The sequence below is a fragment of the Lepisosteus platostomus genome, chromosome 4, assembly GCF_059453375.1.
Source record: "Lepisosteus platostomus isolate fLepPlt1 chromosome 4, fLepPlt1.hap1, whole genome shotgun sequence".
Classification (NCBI taxonomy): domain Eukaryota; kingdom Metazoa; phylum Chordata; class Actinopteri; order Semionotiformes; family Lepisosteidae; genus Lepisosteus; species Lepisosteus platostomus.
In genome coordinates, this window is record NC_142614.1 from 2092876 (window position 1) to 2110700 (window position 17825).

Genomic DNA, 17825 nt, shown 5'->3' on the forward strand with positions numbered 1-17825 from the left:
GCCTTCCAGAGCAAAGTTGGCACCGGCCAATCTGCCCAAAGCCAGCTCTTCTGCTCCTTGAATCGGTGCCACTATCTGAAACCTTTTCAGTTTTTCGATATTTCTTGCAGTGAGAAACAGTCTTGACAATTGTAGGAGTAGCAGTCAAGTTTCAGGGAAAACGGGGGTCAGTTGGAATAGAAGTGAGCAAGTTTGCTATAAATTAAAAGCTGAGAGGCTGTTGGCTGAGGTTTTTGTGTTTTAAAATAGAGGAAGTTTGGTTAGCTCTTAGGACGTCAGGGCTTTGGCAGTGAAGGGTTTAGACAGATGAGGGTGTGACAGCACTGTCTGTAGACATTGGTAAGAAAAACTGTGTTGGATTTCCGATAGATCTGTTCAGGACTCGCTGGTCCTTTGCTTGAACCCTGCCTCAGTTTGGTGCCCGGGGTGGGAATTTCAGGTTTCTCCATGATGGTCTGCCTCTGATCCTGGGGCAGGGCTCACGCTGGCATTCGGTTGCACACACAGGGGTCCCAGGGCCCCTCGGGGGAAACGGGGGGTAATCCTCAGGAAAAAATGGGCAGTTTATCCTCATCTGAGGTGAAGAAAACAGGGACATTTGGAAACTACTGGTAAGTGTATTTTAAACTTGAGTACAGGAAGGCATGACTTTACACGAAGGGTTGTAGGTGTCTGGGACAAGCTGCCCTGCCATGTGGTTACAGCCGATGATACCCTTGCTTCTTTCAATAAGGACTGGATGGGATTCTGGGATTATTTAGCTACTAAAACCCAAAAGAGGTAGATAGACCAACTGGCCTCCTCCCATTTGCAAATATATCCACAGTAGGTTAAAGCTAACTGACCAGCCTCATTGTTTCGAAGCAGGATGTGGCTGCACTGTGGCAGCAGTACCAGTCGTTGTGGGTGACCCCGTTATATCCCCAAGAAACTGTATTCGAACCGAACCTTTCCTGGAGCTATCGTGTACGAATTAAGGGAGACATCTTATATCCATCAAAAAATATTTGTAAAATGCAAGATTCTGACAAAGCCCTGTTGAGATCGGGCATCGGCAGAGATGCCACTTTGGGTGTGGAGCAGTTAGCAGCCCTGAAGCATTGGCAGAATGCAGAAAGACAGCCCAGCCCCATCCCTCAGCTAAGCCATCTCTCCCTGGGGGAGGGTGAAAGGACAGACCAGTTTGCACAGTAGCAGCACTGCCTCTCTGGAGTGGATTAGACATTACAGAGTTATACTCCTGGATATGAGACTGACCAGCGTTTTGCTTCTTAATTCAGTTTAATTTGTTTTCCCCCTCTGTGGTGGGTGGCTGTCTGGCTTGGATAATTATGCGTGGTTAAAATCCCCTTTATGTTGGCGTAACAAGAAAACATTAGTGCGCTCTAGAATGTAAAATTGTTTTATAATGCATAAACACAGGAAACATGTTTTATGCTACCTTTGGTGGTTTGTCATCTGTCTGTTTTCTGGGATTGTGTGTAAACTGTTTGTTTAATGAATTTGATTATCTGTAATGTGTACTATAGACTTAATGATGTCTAGTGTGTTTGTCTCTTTGGGTTATAAATGGTGCCCCCACATTTAGGAGAACCAAGACTTCTCGGGAGAGGGTGGGGGTAGTGGCAAGTTTCGCAAGGGGGAGAATTCGCTTAGCTTTTAAAACCACAATGCAGAACAAGAACTCGGGATGAGCAGGCTTGGAAAGTGCCACAGTCAGCTTACAGTGGGGCACACCAGGAGCAGCAGGCAGCCTCGATTCAGGTTAATGGAATTAAAACTATCTTGCAGCTAGCAGCTTTAAATAAAGCACGAAGTAATGTACAGTTTTCGAGTGTTATTCCAAACCTTGTAAAGAATGAGAGTAAGATTTACATTGTGCACTTAAAAGCCATGATCCTTAACCCTAGACTCTCAGGGCCATCAGCCAGGATGCGTGACTTGTTCCTGTGTAGTTTTGCCATTAATTACTTTTAATTAGGTTAACGGGTACCTCTAGCTTGTAGGTGATTATTTTCCAGACACGATGTCATCTCTGGGATACAATGTATCTCTCTCTCATTGAAGTGTTTTTCACAGACGTCAGCAGCAAGGGCTTGTCTCATTCTGAAAGGCTGTCTCCCCTGCTGGCTGATACTGCTGAGGATTAAGTGGATATGAAGGTCTCAGGCCAGCAGTATGTATCATCAGTCTCCAGCAGGAGACTCCAGCCCCTGCTCCTGCAGAGCCCAAGTCCAATTAGTTTATAGGTCACCTGTTCTTAAAGGTTGACAACAGCTGTAAGCTTTTGATCAATTAAGTAAGTAACCTTTCCCATTAAGAGAACTCCGGTCCTAGGGGGCTGAAGAGTACTTTGATTTAAGACGTACAGTAAATGCTCTTTAATTGACTTAATGTATTAAGTAATTTATCTTTTAATTAAAAAAACACCCTGTTTAATAGATCACAGTGGAAGTGTTTCATATCTTTAGAAACTGGTGACCTGAAAAACCATCCAGACTGGGGCTTCGCAGATTCCTGAAGATTTGAGATTCCTCGCCTTCAGGGACTGGAAATAAACTGCCAAACAGGCATGATGGGACGTGTTATAATAAAAATGAGCTTTATTTTATATAGCGCCTTTACAAGTGGCTTCTCAAAGTGCTTTACAAAAAATGCACCCAAGTAGAGGAGACAGCAGAATTGCACAACCCCAGTAAGCATTTGGAATATGAAGGGGCAGACACTGAACTTGTTAAAGAAAAATGCTCTTCAAAAGAAGAAAGTTTTGAGTCTGGATGTGAAAGAGCTCAGGGAAATGTGGAAACTGTGTGGAAGTGTATTTAAATGCCGACAGCAAATGGCGTCTTGTCCGTTTGGTAGCGTGTCGATCCCAGGATCTCATCCAGTCCTTTCATGCAAGAAGCCAGGGGTGTTGTCAGCTTCCACTGCTGTCTGTGGAAGCTTGTTCCACTCTCCCACCACCCTTTGGGTAAAGAAGCGCCTGGCTAGATCAGAGATGGGTGGGCTGTTCCTTGGGTAACTTGTGGGGTCTTGTTCAGCATCGTCGTGGCCCTCTTGATTCTGTGCGAGAGCCCTGCTGGTTACGGGGCGAGACTTGACGACGCTGGCGTCTCTCTGCCCTCTCTCAGCTAACTGCCTCTCCCCGGCCGTGATGGGCCCCTGCCGCGCCGCCTTCCCACGCTTCTACTACTTGGCGGCCAACCAGACCTGCCTGCCGTTCACCTACGGCGGCTGCGAGGGCAACGCCAACAACTACGAGACCATGGAGCAGTGCGAGGCAGCCTGCAGCGGGGTCAAAGGTGAGTCGGCCGGCCCTGTCAGACACCTGTGGCGATCCCCGGCAGCGGGACCCCAGTGCTTGCTCTCCTTTGCTTTAAACGCCGACGTCGCGATGCCAGTCGCACAGCGGCTGTGACCCCCTGCTCTGTTTTAAACTGCGAGTACAGGTTTGTCACATTCTGGTCCGGGAGGTTTTCCATTCCTTCTACATTTCTAAACAGCCAAAATGGTCTCGTTATCGGCTCAACTGAAGCACTTGAGCAGGCGTTCATATGCTGGTGCTTAGAGAAAACACCAGCTGTCCAGGACTGGAGATCAGCTTGCCCGACCTAGAGCGGCGCTGTGTGGTTGTACTTTATATTGTTTGTGGCTTAAGGCTATAGCATCTGTGCTTCAGCAGTATTCTTGCAAGTGTGAGGTGAGCACAGGTGCAGTGCGGGGCATCAGGCACTAGGGGGCTCTTTCAGCGTCTCGGGTTGCAGACGGATAATTTGCTTATGAGATCAGTCGTGTTAAAATGACTGCAGATAAGACGCTGAAGCACAGAACAAGCATGCTCATGTCTTGTGTGTCCTGCTCAGATGGGGGAAGGGAGAAACCTATCCCATTAATGTTTAACTGGACCACTCATCTATTCTTCCTGGCTTCAGCTGTTGAGAAGTTAAACATACAGAAAACCTGCTGCAGCAAATGTTCAAGCTTATAATGCAGCTGAGTTATGTGTATCATTTATTATAGCATTAATAATCCAATTATAAATCCACAGATTGAAACCAATAATAAAGAATTAATTGCAGCATATTAAGGGTCAGTGAAGACGCATTAGCTCAAATTTTTTCAGGAGGGAGGGGAATTAACAGCAGTGACACGCAAACAGGAAACAAAGAACCCTACACCCCAGCTTCAGCCCTTACCTCACTAGGATTTGTTTTAAAGTGATTTACAAATAATTACCTAATTTATTGAGTGGGTTGTCAGATTCAGTGCAAGCATTTGTCCTTATTCCTGGTCTTCTGCAGTTCACGATGGAAGAGTTGTGTAACACATTATATGGTTTTCTTTTGATCCATTTGGCAAACGGAGGTAGAAAAGTGTATGGAGATGTAGCTTGTTCTGGTGTGTCCGAGAGGTGAGCGCCAGGAGCCGTAACCGAAACATGCTGTAACGCTGGGACACTCCGAAGACGGAGAATATAAGTTTCTGTGTTGATGGGCTGTTGATGTGTGTTGGAATTGAAGGGGAGGGTTGGGCAGTGTTACTGATGAGAACTCCAGGGCCTGAAAGGGGAGTTGTTTTTGAACAGTGGTACAGATTCTTTAAGTTTTTTTGTGGCAAATATTTTCTCTGAAAGCAGGTCCAGATTATGTAATCTTGGTATCTGCCTTGAACAAAATTGGAACAGCAAACTGAGGTCAATGCATCGTTCTTTCTAGGGCTGGAAGATCAGTGGAATGTCTTTCATGTCTGCAGGAAATTGGTTCACATCACCCTGTTCATGTAAAATGCACATTTGTGGCGCAGAGTTAACGGAATGGTTTGCTGAGTGAGTGTTTTAATCTTATGGTTTTCAGCCCAATGGCTTGGAAACTTGGAAAGCTGTCAGTGCAGATGGAGCTGTGAGTGCCTGTTCCCACTTCAAAAGTAACCTGAAGGAAACCGTTGGACACGCATATGGTTCCTGTCGAGCTGACTTTGCAACACAGACAGCCTGCCTGCCTGGGTTTCTAATTCACCCTGCATGTCTGGGCGTGTAGAGAAAGGTTATGACAAGTTGCCCAGGAAGTGTAACCAATCAGAACTGGAATGGATTGTGCCGATAGATGCAGCAAAGATCCAGAACTCAGAAAGTCTGCCTTTCTGGCGCAGAAAGCGTGAAATTGATCTCACCCAAGTGGCCTAATGTATCAGAACTGATTAAAAACGGTTAGCGAATGCAGGAGTGAAGGCTGAGGCTGATCTTGGTAGTACAGCTGATGTAATGAAATAAGTTTACAGTAGCGAGAATTTCCTGGGAGGCGGGTGGCTTTGTTGCTCCTTTGTTCCTGTACCATTGAAAGCTCCTGTAACTGTGAGGATTCTGGTTTTGGGTGTGGGGGGTTTAAGTTAGGTGTAGAGGAATTATTTTTAAGTTGCTTCTCTGTTACTCTGTTTCAGGTTAAGGTTCCAAAATATACCCCAGCCCACGGTATCGACCCAGTTTTTCTCAGATGCTGGAGCCGCCCTGTAATCTTAGCAGTTCTTAAATAAAAAGGCTTCTGTTTCTGACAGCAAACTGGCTCGGTGCTTCATTCTTTACTTAAAGCCTTTTTGCTTCAGTGTGTAGTTGTTAAAGGAGGGGTTTTCAAACTGGTGACCTTGAACACTAGCAGTGTAGCTGTAAAATGGCAACTTGTATGCAGCTTCTTACAGTTCAGCTTAAAAAGAGCTGTACATAAACTGCACAGATCTTAATTACAAACTCGGTAGAAAGGAGTGAGTGACTCTGGCTTCTAATTTCATTTAAATTTAAACAACAGGCCTTGAGCCCTTTTCGGCTTGTCTTCTGTGGCCCAAGGGCTGTTTATTGTCTTGGTTCATGAAATAGTTCAAACAGAAACAAGCAGTGGGCAGAGAGAGTTTTTCAAAGATACAAAATAAGGGAGCCCCTCTGTTCTTCCACGCGGTGATGTCTGAAAACCAGTGAAAACAATCGGCAGTTTTCTGTGCTGCTTGTCCTGTCTCCTGTCGGGCTCTGGTGTCGAAAGGCCATTCTGTCCTGGTGTGTTATGCATCACCATGGTGGGGGACAGGGGAACAGCTGAGTGGAGCTGGGGGTGTGACGCGGAAATCCCTCTTGAGGTCCCCATCCTCAATGGATTGCAGGGAAGAAAGGACTGGAGTCGGTTATCGGTACATTGGCCCCCCCTGGGAATCTACACAGCTGGGGATTGGTCTTTCACTAGGGCAGTAGTCCTCGGTCGTTTACCTCCAGACGCGACGCTGTGATGTAATCCTTTCAGGGAGTGTACAGAGGACTCTGGGAAAGCTGACAAACCTGTCTGGCCGCCTCAGCCGATGCATCAGGAGTTTTTTTCCACGTCGGTGATTCACCTGGCCCACAGACCCAGCCCAGCCCCTGTGCAACCAGACAAACACGCTGAACTGGATGGGCAGGAGTGCCTGGGGCACCACTTGCTTAGGATGGGACCTGAAGTTCAACACTTACACAGCCAGCTCCTGTCCCCACCAGCCTGGTGTCACCTGAGCATCTGTGTGGATTTCACCCCGGTATATCGATGGGGTGCTTTGTTAAAAATATTCTTGAATGTCATTAAGACTGTGAAATGTAACTGTTACTTATACATAAGTGGAATCTTTCCACCATCATCTGAAAATCTGAATTTGATGTTTTGTTTCTGTATATTTCTTTTTCTTGAGCTTAGCTTTGTTGACACTTTAAATATGAGCAGGTTTACCCAGGCATAGCAGTGGGAGGATTACAAAGCAGATTAGAGAGATTAATGCTAAATAAAGGATTGTCTGGCCTATCTTGACCACCTGGTTTTCAGGAACAGTCCCAGAATCCAATCAGGGCTCATGTGCACCCCATAAGTCAGCGTCTCCAAGCATGATTCTGCATATCTTTCTAGGACCGATGTTCCAGGCTCCATTCCTCAGGGGGTCCAGAATCAGTGCATTTTCTATGTCTTTTGTCATCAGAAGCTTAAGGCTGAATATTAGAGGTGAACTGATTTGCTTTAACCCTGAAAAGGATGGGTTTCAGCAACTGTGTTTTGTATAATAGAAAAGCGTGGAATAAATTTAATGTCGAGATTTTGGGTAGCCCACTAAAATGGTTTCTGATTTTTCCACGTGCTCGAAATGATTTTGATTTGTAATTATTCTTTTGAACTCGAGTAACATTTTGTGGCCAAGCTGGTATCCGTAGTTACCCGATAACATTTTGACGCTGCAGAGATCGTAAATGATGGCATTTCAAGATTCTATAACGCTTTTATAGAAACGTAGCATGTGGACGCTGCTGTTGCTGTTTGTGTGCGCCCGTCAGGTCACGCGTGTCCCAGGTGTGAGCTCTGGAGTGGATGGGCTCCGTGTCACCTGCGGCGTTGCAGGGAAGGCGTTCTCTGTTTGCTTTAACACGCACATACCTGAAGAGCCTAAGAGAGTGGAAACTGGAGGAGGCTCTTGTGTGTCTTGTCTCCATGCCAGTTGGTGTAACCCGAAGAGCAAATCTGTGAGCGCTGGCTCTGAAAAGGAGTGTAGTTATTGTTGAAGGTGTCACTGTATTTTCCGTTGCTGCTCAGACACACGATGAGCACAGCTCGCCCTGCCCCTGCTGACGTTCGAACCTGGTGGTTTGCGGGCTCTGAGCATGAGTAGCCCCACGCCCTAAGGTAAGACCACTGCATCAGAAGACTGGGTCCCCTGTTTTAGCAGAGTGTCTCGCTGCCCAGCTTTCAGGGGGTGCTGTCACTTCTGTGACTTCCGTCCCACGCGCAGTCACAGGGGCACGGAGGGGGCGCGTCGTCTCTCACTGTGCCCGTTCCTCTCCCCAGCTCCTGCCCCCGCTGACGACAAGCCCTCGTTCTCCAGGAGAATGGCTCCCGTGCAGCAGAATGGTAAGTGCCCACGTGGCTTGGGGATGCGGGTGGAGGTGAGGAGAGCCCAGCAGGCAGTCTGGTCTTGGGCAAGAGGCTGCAGCGGTGTGCCAGGGCTTCAGGCCTGTGGGGCTGTGGGACTGTGTGCAGCCCGGTCCCAGAGCCCCGCTCGCTCTGGGGTCAGTCCTTCACTCCCAGTGGGATGAGCAGGGCGATTTTGTTTTTGCCCAAGAGAGCTCTGCAGTCTTTGGGGTCAAATCCTGTTCACGTCGGCATGTGGGTTAAGATTCCAGGCTTGGGGTACTTGGGGTCGTGGTGGCAAACCCCATCATCCCTCGACAGTCCTGACCAGTTCCGGGTCTGCGCTGCGCGTCTAGCTGGGAGTGACGCCGTTTCTTCCCTGTCTTCCCAGCCGACCTGCCCGAGGGAGATGGCAAGACGATGCCCGTGGACGAGTATGCAGGTAAGTTCCTTCCCCAGCGTGCGCTCCGGGTGGTGTGGCAGGGTGTCGGGGGCTGCAGTCTCGTACCATCGGCTGGGCGCGGCCCCCTGGCACACCTGGGCAGCAGGTGCTGGGGCGGAGCAGGGAGGAGTGGAGTGAGATAGAGTGGTATGGGGTCAAGCTGAGTGGGTAGGGTGGAGTGCAGTGGAGTGAGATGAACTTGAGTGGGTGGGGTGGGGTGGAGAGAGATAGGAGTGGGGTGGGATGAACTTGAGTGGGTGGGGTGGAGAGAGATAGGAGTGGGGTGAGATGAACTTGAGTGGGTAGGGTGGGATGAACTTGAGTGGGTGGGGTGGGGTGGAGAGAGATAGGAGTGGGGTGGGATGAACTTGAGTGGGTGGGGTGGGGTGGAGAGAGATAGGAGTGGGGTGGGATGAACTTGAGTGGGTGGGGTGGGGTGGGGTGGAGAGAGATAGGAGTGGGGTGAGATGAACTTGAGTGGGTAGGGTGGGATGAACTTGAGTGGGTGGGGTGGGGTGGAGAGAGATAGGAGTGGGTAGGGTGGGATGAACTTGAGTGGGTGGGGTGGAGAGAGAGAGGAGTGGGGTGGGATGAACTTGAGTGGGTGGGGTGGGGTGGAGAGAGATAGTAGTGGGGGTGGGATGAACTTGAGTGCAGCCGCCCTGTCCGTCTCGGTCCATCTCTCGGCCTCGTCCGGTCCACACGCGCTCCCGCTGCCCCTCTCAGCCCCGGTCTCCGCCTGTCCCGTCCTCAGAGAAGTGCGAGGCCCCGGTCAAGGTGGGGTTGTGCCGGGCCTCCATTCCACGCTACTTCTACAACAAGACCACCCACACCTGCCATCTGTTCATCTACGGGGGTTGCCACGGAAACCAGAACAATTACCTCTCGGAGGAGGAGTGCCTGGCCTCCTGTCAAGGTGAGCATCTCGCCGTGCAGTTATTCGCTATAATAACCCTCAGGACAGGACCCAGCGTGTCAGCTTGTTCCACACTCCCGCCACCCCTTGTGTAAAGACGTGCACTTTCAGAGTCCATGCCATTGAGGGTTTAGGATAGTACTGGGGCCTTTTTATCTTCTCTATTTAAGATAAAACAATACTCTGTTCCTCTCCCTTAAGTCCAGGAATATACAGTGCCTTGCGAAAGTATTCGGCCCCCTTGAACTTTTCAACCTTTTGCCACATTTCAGGCTTCAAACATAAAGATATAAATTTTTTATTTTATGTGAAGAATCACCAACAAGTGGGACACAATTGTGAAGTTGAACGAAATCTATTGTATTTTTGAAACTTTTTTAACTAATAAAAAAATGAAAAGTGGGGCGTGCAAAATTATTCGGCCCCCTTGCGTTAATACTTTGTAGAGCCAACTTTTGGTGCGATTACAGCTGCAAGTCGCTTGGGGTATGTCTCTATCAGTTTTGCACATCGAGAGACTGAAATTCTTGCCCATTCTTCCTTGCAAAACAGCTCGAGCTCAGTGAGGTTGGATGGAGAGCGTTTGTGAACAGCAGTTTTCAGCTCTTTCCACAGATTCTCGATTGGATTCAGGTCTTGACTTTGACTTGGCCATTCAAACACCTGGATACGTTTATTTGTGAACCATTCCTTTGTAGATTTTGCTGTATGTTTGGGATCATTGTCTTGTTGGAAGATAAATCTCCGTCCCAGTTTCAGGTCTTTTGCAGACTCCAACAGGTTTTCATCCAGAATGGTCCTGTATTTGGCTGCATCCATCTTCCCCTCAATTTTAACCATCTTCCCTGTCCCTGCTGAAGAAAAGCAGGCCCAAACCATGATGCTGCCACCACCATGTTTGACAGTGGGGATGGTGTGTTGAGGGTGATGAGCTGTGTTGCTTTTACGCCAAACATATCGTTTTGCATTGTGGCCAAAAAGTTCGATTTTGGTTTCATCTGACCAGAGCACCTTCTTCCACATGTTTGGGGTGTCTCCCAGGTGGCTTGTGGCAAACTTTAGACGAGACTTTTTATGGATATCTTTGAGAAATGGCTTTCTTCTTGCCACTCTTCCATAAAGGCCAGATTTGTGCAGTGTAAGACTGATTGTTGTCCTATGGACAGACTCTCCCACCTCAGCTGTAGTTCTCTGCAGTTCATCCAGAGTGATCATGGGCCTCTTGGCTGCATCTCTGATCAGTCTTCTCCTTGTCTGAGCTGAAAGTTTAGAGGGACGGCCAGGTCTTGGTAGATTTGCAGTGGTCTGATACTCCTTCCATTTCAAGATGATCGCTTGCACAGTGCTCCTTGGGATGTTTGAAGCTTGGGAAATCTTTTTGTATCCAAATCCGGCTTTAAACTTCTCCACAACAGTATTACGGACCTGCCTGGTGTGTTCCTTGGTCTTCATGATGCTCTCTGCGCTTTCAACAGAACCTTGAGACTATCACAGAGCAGGTGCATTTATACAGAGACTTGATTACACACAGGTGGATTCTATTTATCACCATCAGTCATTTAGGACAACATTGGATCATTCAGAGATCCTCGCTGAACTTCTGGAGTGAGTTTGCTGCACTGAAAGTAAAGGGGCCGAATAATTTTGCACGCCCCACTTTTCATTTTTTTATTAGTTAAAAAAGTTTCAAAAATCCAATAGATTTCGTTCCACTTCACAATTGTGTCCCACTTGTTGGTGATTCTTCACATAAAATAAAAAATTTATATCTTTATGTTTGAAGCCTGAAATGTGGCAAAAGGTTGAAAAGTTCAAGGGGGCCGAATACTTTCGCAAGGCACTGTAGCTCGTTGTTTTTGAAGGAGGAGGAGGTAGCTTGTACTGTTCTGTTTGAACTGCTTATTACAGAACAGATGAGAAATGTCCTTTAAAGAAGAGACAGTGTGGTTTAAGATGGGGCCCGTGTGTCAACAGAACAGAGAGAATTCAATCCAGTGTGGGCAATACTGTTAAAAGCTGCTTGTTCTTTCACAGTTTCAGTCATCCCTGTGCCCAAGAAAACGGCCACTGACTCTTCCAAAGAGTACCATGGTATGTGTGTTTGTCCTTTTCATCATTCCCTTACGCGTAAAGACTGGACCAAAGGCTGTCTGTCTCTCTGTCAGTCTGTTCATCTGTTTTAGTATTAAAGTAAAATACGTTTAAAAAATAATTCAGTATTTAAGGTACGTTGACTTTATAATACAATTCGGCACTTCACATACATAAGGCTCTTTGTTTTTGGTGTTTATTACTGTCAGGACTCATGCACTGAAACACTCCTAATTCCATAACCAAGGTGCTGTGCTTTTCGCTGCTTTCTCGTCCCAGAGCTCTTTGAACTTGCGCTTCAGCCTGGACACATATTCCTTTCACCCCAAGCGCTGTGTTTCAGCTCGTTAAAGTCCATAACCCTGCAATCACCCTGAACTCCAGAGAGCAAGGAACACGGCCCACTTAACTGGAACCTAGTCTCCACATTCAAAACAAAGAGCCCTCTGTGTGCACTAGGTGGCGCTGTTCTGCCAGAGCACAGTAATGTACAGAGACAGGAGCTGCTGCTGCGCTAAGCTTCCTCTCTCTCCCTGAACAGACTCCTGCCTGGCCTCACCCGAGGTCGGACCCTGCCGCGGCGCCTTCCCCGCCTTCTTCTTCAGCCCCAGCACCCAGGACTGCCTGCCCTTCACCTATGGGGGTTGCCAGGGCAACCAGAACCGCTACAGCAGCGCGCAGGAGTGCCTGGCCCACTGCCTGGGGTCGCAAGGTACCGACTGGAGCAGAGCGGTCCAGACAGATAGTGAGACAGGCTGTGAAATCCAGCTGGGAGTAGCTTACAGGTTCACTTGAAGTAGCACGACCGCGAGGCAAGCGCGTGAGTTTTCCCTCCAGATCCGTTTCTTTCATGAGAGGACGGCCCAGGTGCTTTGGGGGGGGGGGCAGGAATGTCTCGTTGCCATGACGTAGGCACCGCTAACCTCGTGCAGCAATGGCGGACGTGAGTGGGCGCTCCGGGGCACCCCCAGCTGGGGATCGGATTTGCTGGCTGGCCTGCAGCTGTGATCATTCGGATACAAGCAGGCTGATCTTGCCTGGCGAATAAATGAAGCCACCCACAGTGCAGGAATGTCTCACCTAATGGCAGCTTCGACACAGTGTTCACTGTATATAAACAATAGGAAGCTGACACTTGTTGTTGTTGTTGCAATCATTGTAGCAAAGTGGGTTTTTGGTTTGGGTTAGGGTTAGATAGGAGTGGGGTGGGATGAACTTGAGTGGGTGGGGTGGGGCTTGGCTTGGTATTATCGCAGGGAAATAAGACCAGACATGAAGGGAGAATCTGAGGCCCAGTTCAAAGCTAGCCGTCGGCTAGAATCTGGCTCATACATTTATCTTTTGCAGGCTATCACAATGGACACGGACATCGTTTCACCCCAGGTAAGACTTGAGTAACCACTAGCATGAGCAGTGCGAATTGGATCAGCTTGTTTTCCATCTCGGAGTTACTGGGATCCCTTCAGGGCAGATCTAGTTGGACTAGCTCGTGCGTAAGGAACTTTGAGTAAGACAGCAGAAGGGCCAAATAGTTTATGAAGATGAAGAATTAAGAAAAACACAAGGAGGAAGAAATGATCTATAAAGTTGAAGGAATAGAGTGCAATGAACTCCAGATGCAGGTGGAAAGGTGACTAGAAAGCTGAGAGTGAGAGATGGAGGCTCAAATGAAAAACAAAAGGTTTTTTTCCAGTTCTGGATTGATTACTATTAGCATAGAAGAGCTGAAGGAGTTAATGGGTGGTCTGCAGTCACGTAAGACAGAAGTCTTCTCATGGGAGAGTTGCTGATGCTGTGCCCATTCATAAGACTGACAAAACGAAGCCAATTAATTTTAGACCAACAGCTCTGACTTCTGTTGCAGTACGATTGTGGCAATAATAGAGAGAACTAAACTGAGCATCACCTCTCTGACAATATGATTCTAGAGGACAGTCGACGTGCTTAAATTGTTCCCGGAGTTAAATGTTGATTGGACAACATTGCTTATTTCCGAATCCCATGCAGAGTATGTTCATTAAACCACAGCTTGTCTCTCGTCTCTCTTCCCTCTGGAAGCCTTCATCATGGCCACCACTCTGGCCATCATGACGGGACTGCTGGTCCTGGCCCTGATCCTGCTGTCGCTCAGGAAGGTGCGCCGCCGCCTGCACAGCCGGCGGGACGACAAGGAGGAGCTGCTGCCCCGAGAGGACTCTTCCCAGAAGGCCTGAGGGGTGACGCGCAGTCCCGCCTCGCTTCCCAGAATTCCCCACTGTCGGCACCCTTGCCCCCTCCTGCTCACGTCTGCAACACAGGGCCTGTCGCAACTCTCCCTCGCCCCCTCCAGCCCCTGATCTCCTTCTCTCTTCGAACCCTCACTCCTCTTTTGTAGCACGATGCTCTGCTGCCTGTCAGTTCCTTCCCCTTTCCCTATAGCAGAGAACGCATGCCCTCCTCAGTGCGGTGCAGAAAGGGCCGTCCCATTTTCTCCACTGGCCTGTCTCCCAAACCCACGTCTCTACTCTAACCTACGTCCGAACAGGATGCAGCAGTGCGCCCAGTGTCGGCCGACATGGTCCATTTCTGTTGCCCAAGCAAGCAGGTGTCGTCCTGCTGATCACGATCCGCAGCTTCCCTTCCCAGCTAAGAAAAATGTGGTCTCCTGGCAGCTGCGCTCCACCTTTCTTTTTCCCCCGCGATCAGCATTTTTATTGCAGCTCCCATTTTCTCGAGTAGGAGAAGGGCCCAGAAATTCGTTCAGGGGTGTTGTCCCGCTGTCCTGGTAAAAGAAAAGGCAGCCAGGAAGAAAAAGACTTCAGCTAGAAAAATGATTTCTAAATGGAAACAACCGCAGCTCTGCTGGACGGAACATGAGGCACGAACAGGCTAGTAATGACAGCTCCAGCTGCGCAATTTACAACAACAAAAAAAAAAGCGTTAAGGAATTTGCTTTGTGCTGGACAGGGAAAGTTTTTTTAGAATGTCTCAATGGCTGCAAACGGCAGGAATTGATAAAAAAATTAACCTTGTATTCTGCCTGGGAGCGACTGGTCTCGTCCACCATTATTCTTAACCCGTTGGTTTGTGAACCTGAAGGCCAGTGTGTCATCACTTCCTGTGGGCGTGACCTTTGACCCCCAGATTGTGTGCCAGGTTGAAGTGTCCAGTCTGTAGAGGTGGCGTCACACGCAGCGATGTGTTGCCTTAGGCTGCGATGGGAGAGGTTATTGTGGGAACAACCTCTTCTTCCTCTGGTTTTGTTTTGAAGTTCCTTATTTTACGGTTTGACACCCAGTAAAGCTGCCAGTGAAGTTCTGTCGCAGTCGCTCTGTTCCTCGCCCACTGCTTCCCATGGCACCAGTTCCACAGGAAACACAGGGGTTGGCGTGACACTGGGAGGTTCATGGAAGGATCGGAACAACACGAATAACGGCAGTTAATACAGACACTGTTAACTAGGTCTTCTGTGCAAAGGACAGACAATCATAATGACCTTCCTGTAACAGCTGCTTTAAAAATCAAAGCCCAGCAACTGGCCGGCATTATCCCTTATCAATAGTCCCTCGGAATCTTCGTTTGGAGGACCCGTTGTTTATAATTAGGCAGTAGCTGATGTGTTGGTTCTGTTATAAGCCTTTCAATCACGGGTGTTGGAGCAGCTTAATTGATATCATGATGGTTTAGACCTAAACACTGCTTTTTGAGGTCCTTCTCATCCCCATTGTGAAGCTGTTCTTAGCTCTAATGCATACAAATAAAAAGGTTTCACAAGCTTTTTGTCTGCTGGATCATTAAGCAGCCTTAAGGTTTTCTTATTTTGTGTTGTATTAGGTTTCAGTGAGTCTATCAGCGCCATGTCAGCCTGCTGGGCTTATTCTGCACAACAGTGGTGCCACTTGACTTGTGCACTGAAGGCCCTGCAGGTGAAAAGCTATTATTTCCAAGAGCACCTGGCTCTTCCGTCTCTGGACAGACAGCATCCAGCTCAGCTCCTGGCAGTCAGTCCACCCTCGTCCCACAGGGGAGTTAGGTGTCAGGCGAATCCACACCGACCCGTGTCTACAGGCCCCCGGACTGCACTGAGGACAGCAGTGCATCTGTTCTGTAAGCAGTGGACAGACCTAAAAACAGCCAAAGTGCGCAAATTAATAGATTGGCTGACAAGCAAGAAACAGCAGAGCCCGTGTTCTGCTAGATCCGCATTCTGACACACCAGGGATAGAACACTTTTCCAGTCATGTCTTTCTGGTGTTTTTCCACAATCCTTTTCCGTCTTCGTGTTTAAAGATAAAACTTAAAGAGAAACGTCACTTTTACAATATTCAGGGTACATGTAGGTTCTCTTTGTGGTGGCGGCTTTCAGCTTTTTTTATTCTAAAATATATTTTTCTAGTAGCATTTTTGCTCTAGACGGTGCACACTAACAGAGAGAGCAGCACTGAAGCTGTTTTAAAAAGGGTGTCAAGTTTCTTTTAAGTTCATTGGTATCGATGATTGTTTCATGAGCTGATATTCTGTCTTGTTGGATATGTGAAAGTTATTTGTACTGCTCATGATTTGTTTGATGAATTTTTTCCCTTTTTTTCAGTCTTTTATCACATAATTGTCCCTTTCATCTCACAGAGATGAAGGTAAAGGGGTTCATTGTGAACTACATTCACAAGTCAGTTTAATATTGATTTTAAATCGTTTTAAGTTTGTACTGATGTTTCAGTCTCTAATCCAAATAAAAAAGTAATCTAAAGAAAAGTGTATCTGAGCCTTTCATTTAGAAATTTAATTACAACGATTCTTTTCAGCTACTGTTGATTTTGATATTCTGCTTTTAAGATTTTCCATTTTTACAATCTGAAGTAAGCACAAAATTATAAATTCCAGCTGAAGACTCAAGAATACTGAGTACTGAGACTTTAATTTCTGTGAAAAAACATATATCAAATGATGTATTCACTGTGTAGCTTCCAAAAATATCATTTGTGAGCATTCAATTATCCTGTAAAATTCCAAACGTTCAGTAACCCCTTTAAATTCCCGCAGAATTTGTCAAATTTGTAGCAGCTGTTCAAAATAATCCATTTTAAGGTTTTTTGTAAACCGAAGTGGTGATTTTAACAGGCTGCAGTTCACCATTCTAACCACAAGAGGGCACTGTTTCGAGGCGGATGACAGAAAGGCAGTCGGTAGCAGGTCAGTTCAGTCTAGACAAATTATCAAGAATCGTAGCAACAAAATGTTTGTGATTAATCAAATGTCAACATTGTAGATACATTGCATTTTGTTAATTGTGCCCAAGATTAAATTATAATCTTATAATAATAAAGAACATCAGGATAATTGGATCTAATGACTGAATCTTATTAGAATTTGGGGTCTAGAACAGAAATTTTAATAAAAATATTTAGAAGTTAAAATATGAGGCAGCCCTTTATTCAAGAGGGATGGAGGCTGTCTGGAGTTAACTGAGTATCCAGCTGTTTGCCATTCCCGACGGTACGAGGTCGGGTATGAATTCTGGGATAATAAACTTTATTTTATATAGCGCCTTTAAACGCGGTTTCTCAAAGCGCTTTACAGAATGACAACAGCAACAACAGAAATGAAAAATACACAAGATAAACACGATGAGAATACACAGAGGAGACAGTAGATGGTCGTACTATGTATAGTAGGAGCAGAGGGGTTAAGAACAGAACCAGTTCAGTAAAGGCCCTTCTGAAGAAGGGTTTGAGTCTGGATTTGAAGGAGTTTAGAGAAGGCGACTCTCTGATATCCTTGGGGAGAGAGTTACAGAACTTAAGGGCAGAACAGGAGAAGGCCCTGTCACCCATAGAGTGTAGGCGGGCTTGGGGGACAGTTAGGAGCATTTTAAATAAAAATGCTTCTACAAGTTCTAAAATTGGCCCCCGAGATGCTGAAATTATCTCATTTCCAGCTGGTTAAAATTCCCCCCCCCCCGTCTGCAGTCCTGCCGCCTGGACCGTGCTGGAGCTCCGGCGCTGCGCTCTCTCTCAGCACCGGGGCAGAGACGCAGCACCAGCGCGACCAGCCCGGCTGGCCCGGCGCCAGGCCGGGGGCGGAGGTGCGCAGGAAGACCGAGATCGGGGAATTTGAACAGGAAGGACTGGAGCAGTTTTAGCAAAGACAATAAAGGACGGAATCCCGAAATAGCTCCGTGGGCTGGGATTCTGGTTGTCGTGGCACGCAGCTCCCCTGATCTGGCGTGGGAGGTGGCGACCTCTGAGCGGAGCGCGGAGCTGACTAATTGTTTCACTTCAGTCATTATGAGCTCGAAATGAAAGCCAGACCGCTCACCCCTGTGGTTCAACAGGACCAGGTCTGGAGATGGAGCGTATAAAAATATTGGGGGTTCTAATGGACTGGCCTCATCTTCGGGTTTCTTGTAGGTATTCAGTGGCCTGCATAAATCCTCTATATTCATTTACTGTGGTAATTGTCTAGCAGGTGACCATCCAAAACGTTTGCATTGGAAGTT

The 17825-nt window shown here is 47.4% G+C and overlaps 1 protein-coding gene across 1 annotated transcript in view; it reads left to right on the forward strand.

Moving 5' to 3' along the window:
- spint2 (serine peptidase inhibitor, Kunitz type, 2) overlaps positions 1 to 16081 on the forward strand; it is an 18234-nt gene extending 2153 nt beyond the window's left edge. Inside the window, exons 2-9 of the mRNA XM_088627443.1 lie at positions 3132 to 3302; positions 7839 to 7901; positions 8293 to 8343; positions 9098 to 9259; positions 11294 to 11350; positions 11892 to 12062; positions 12698 to 12733; positions 13409 to 16081. Coding sequence (XP_088483569.1) covers positions 3132 to 3302; positions 7839 to 7901; positions 8293 to 8343; positions 9098 to 9259; positions 11294 to 11350; positions 11892 to 12062; positions 12698 to 12733; positions 13409 to 13563 — 866 coding nt within the window. The 3' untranslated portion in view covers positions 13564 to 16081. The remainder of the gene's footprint in view (positions 1 to 3131; positions 3303 to 7838; positions 7902 to 8292; positions 8344 to 9097; positions 9260 to 11293; positions 11351 to 11891; positions 12063 to 12697; positions 12734 to 13408) is intronic.
- The last annotated feature ends 1744 nt before the right edge of the window (positions 16082 to 17825 follow it).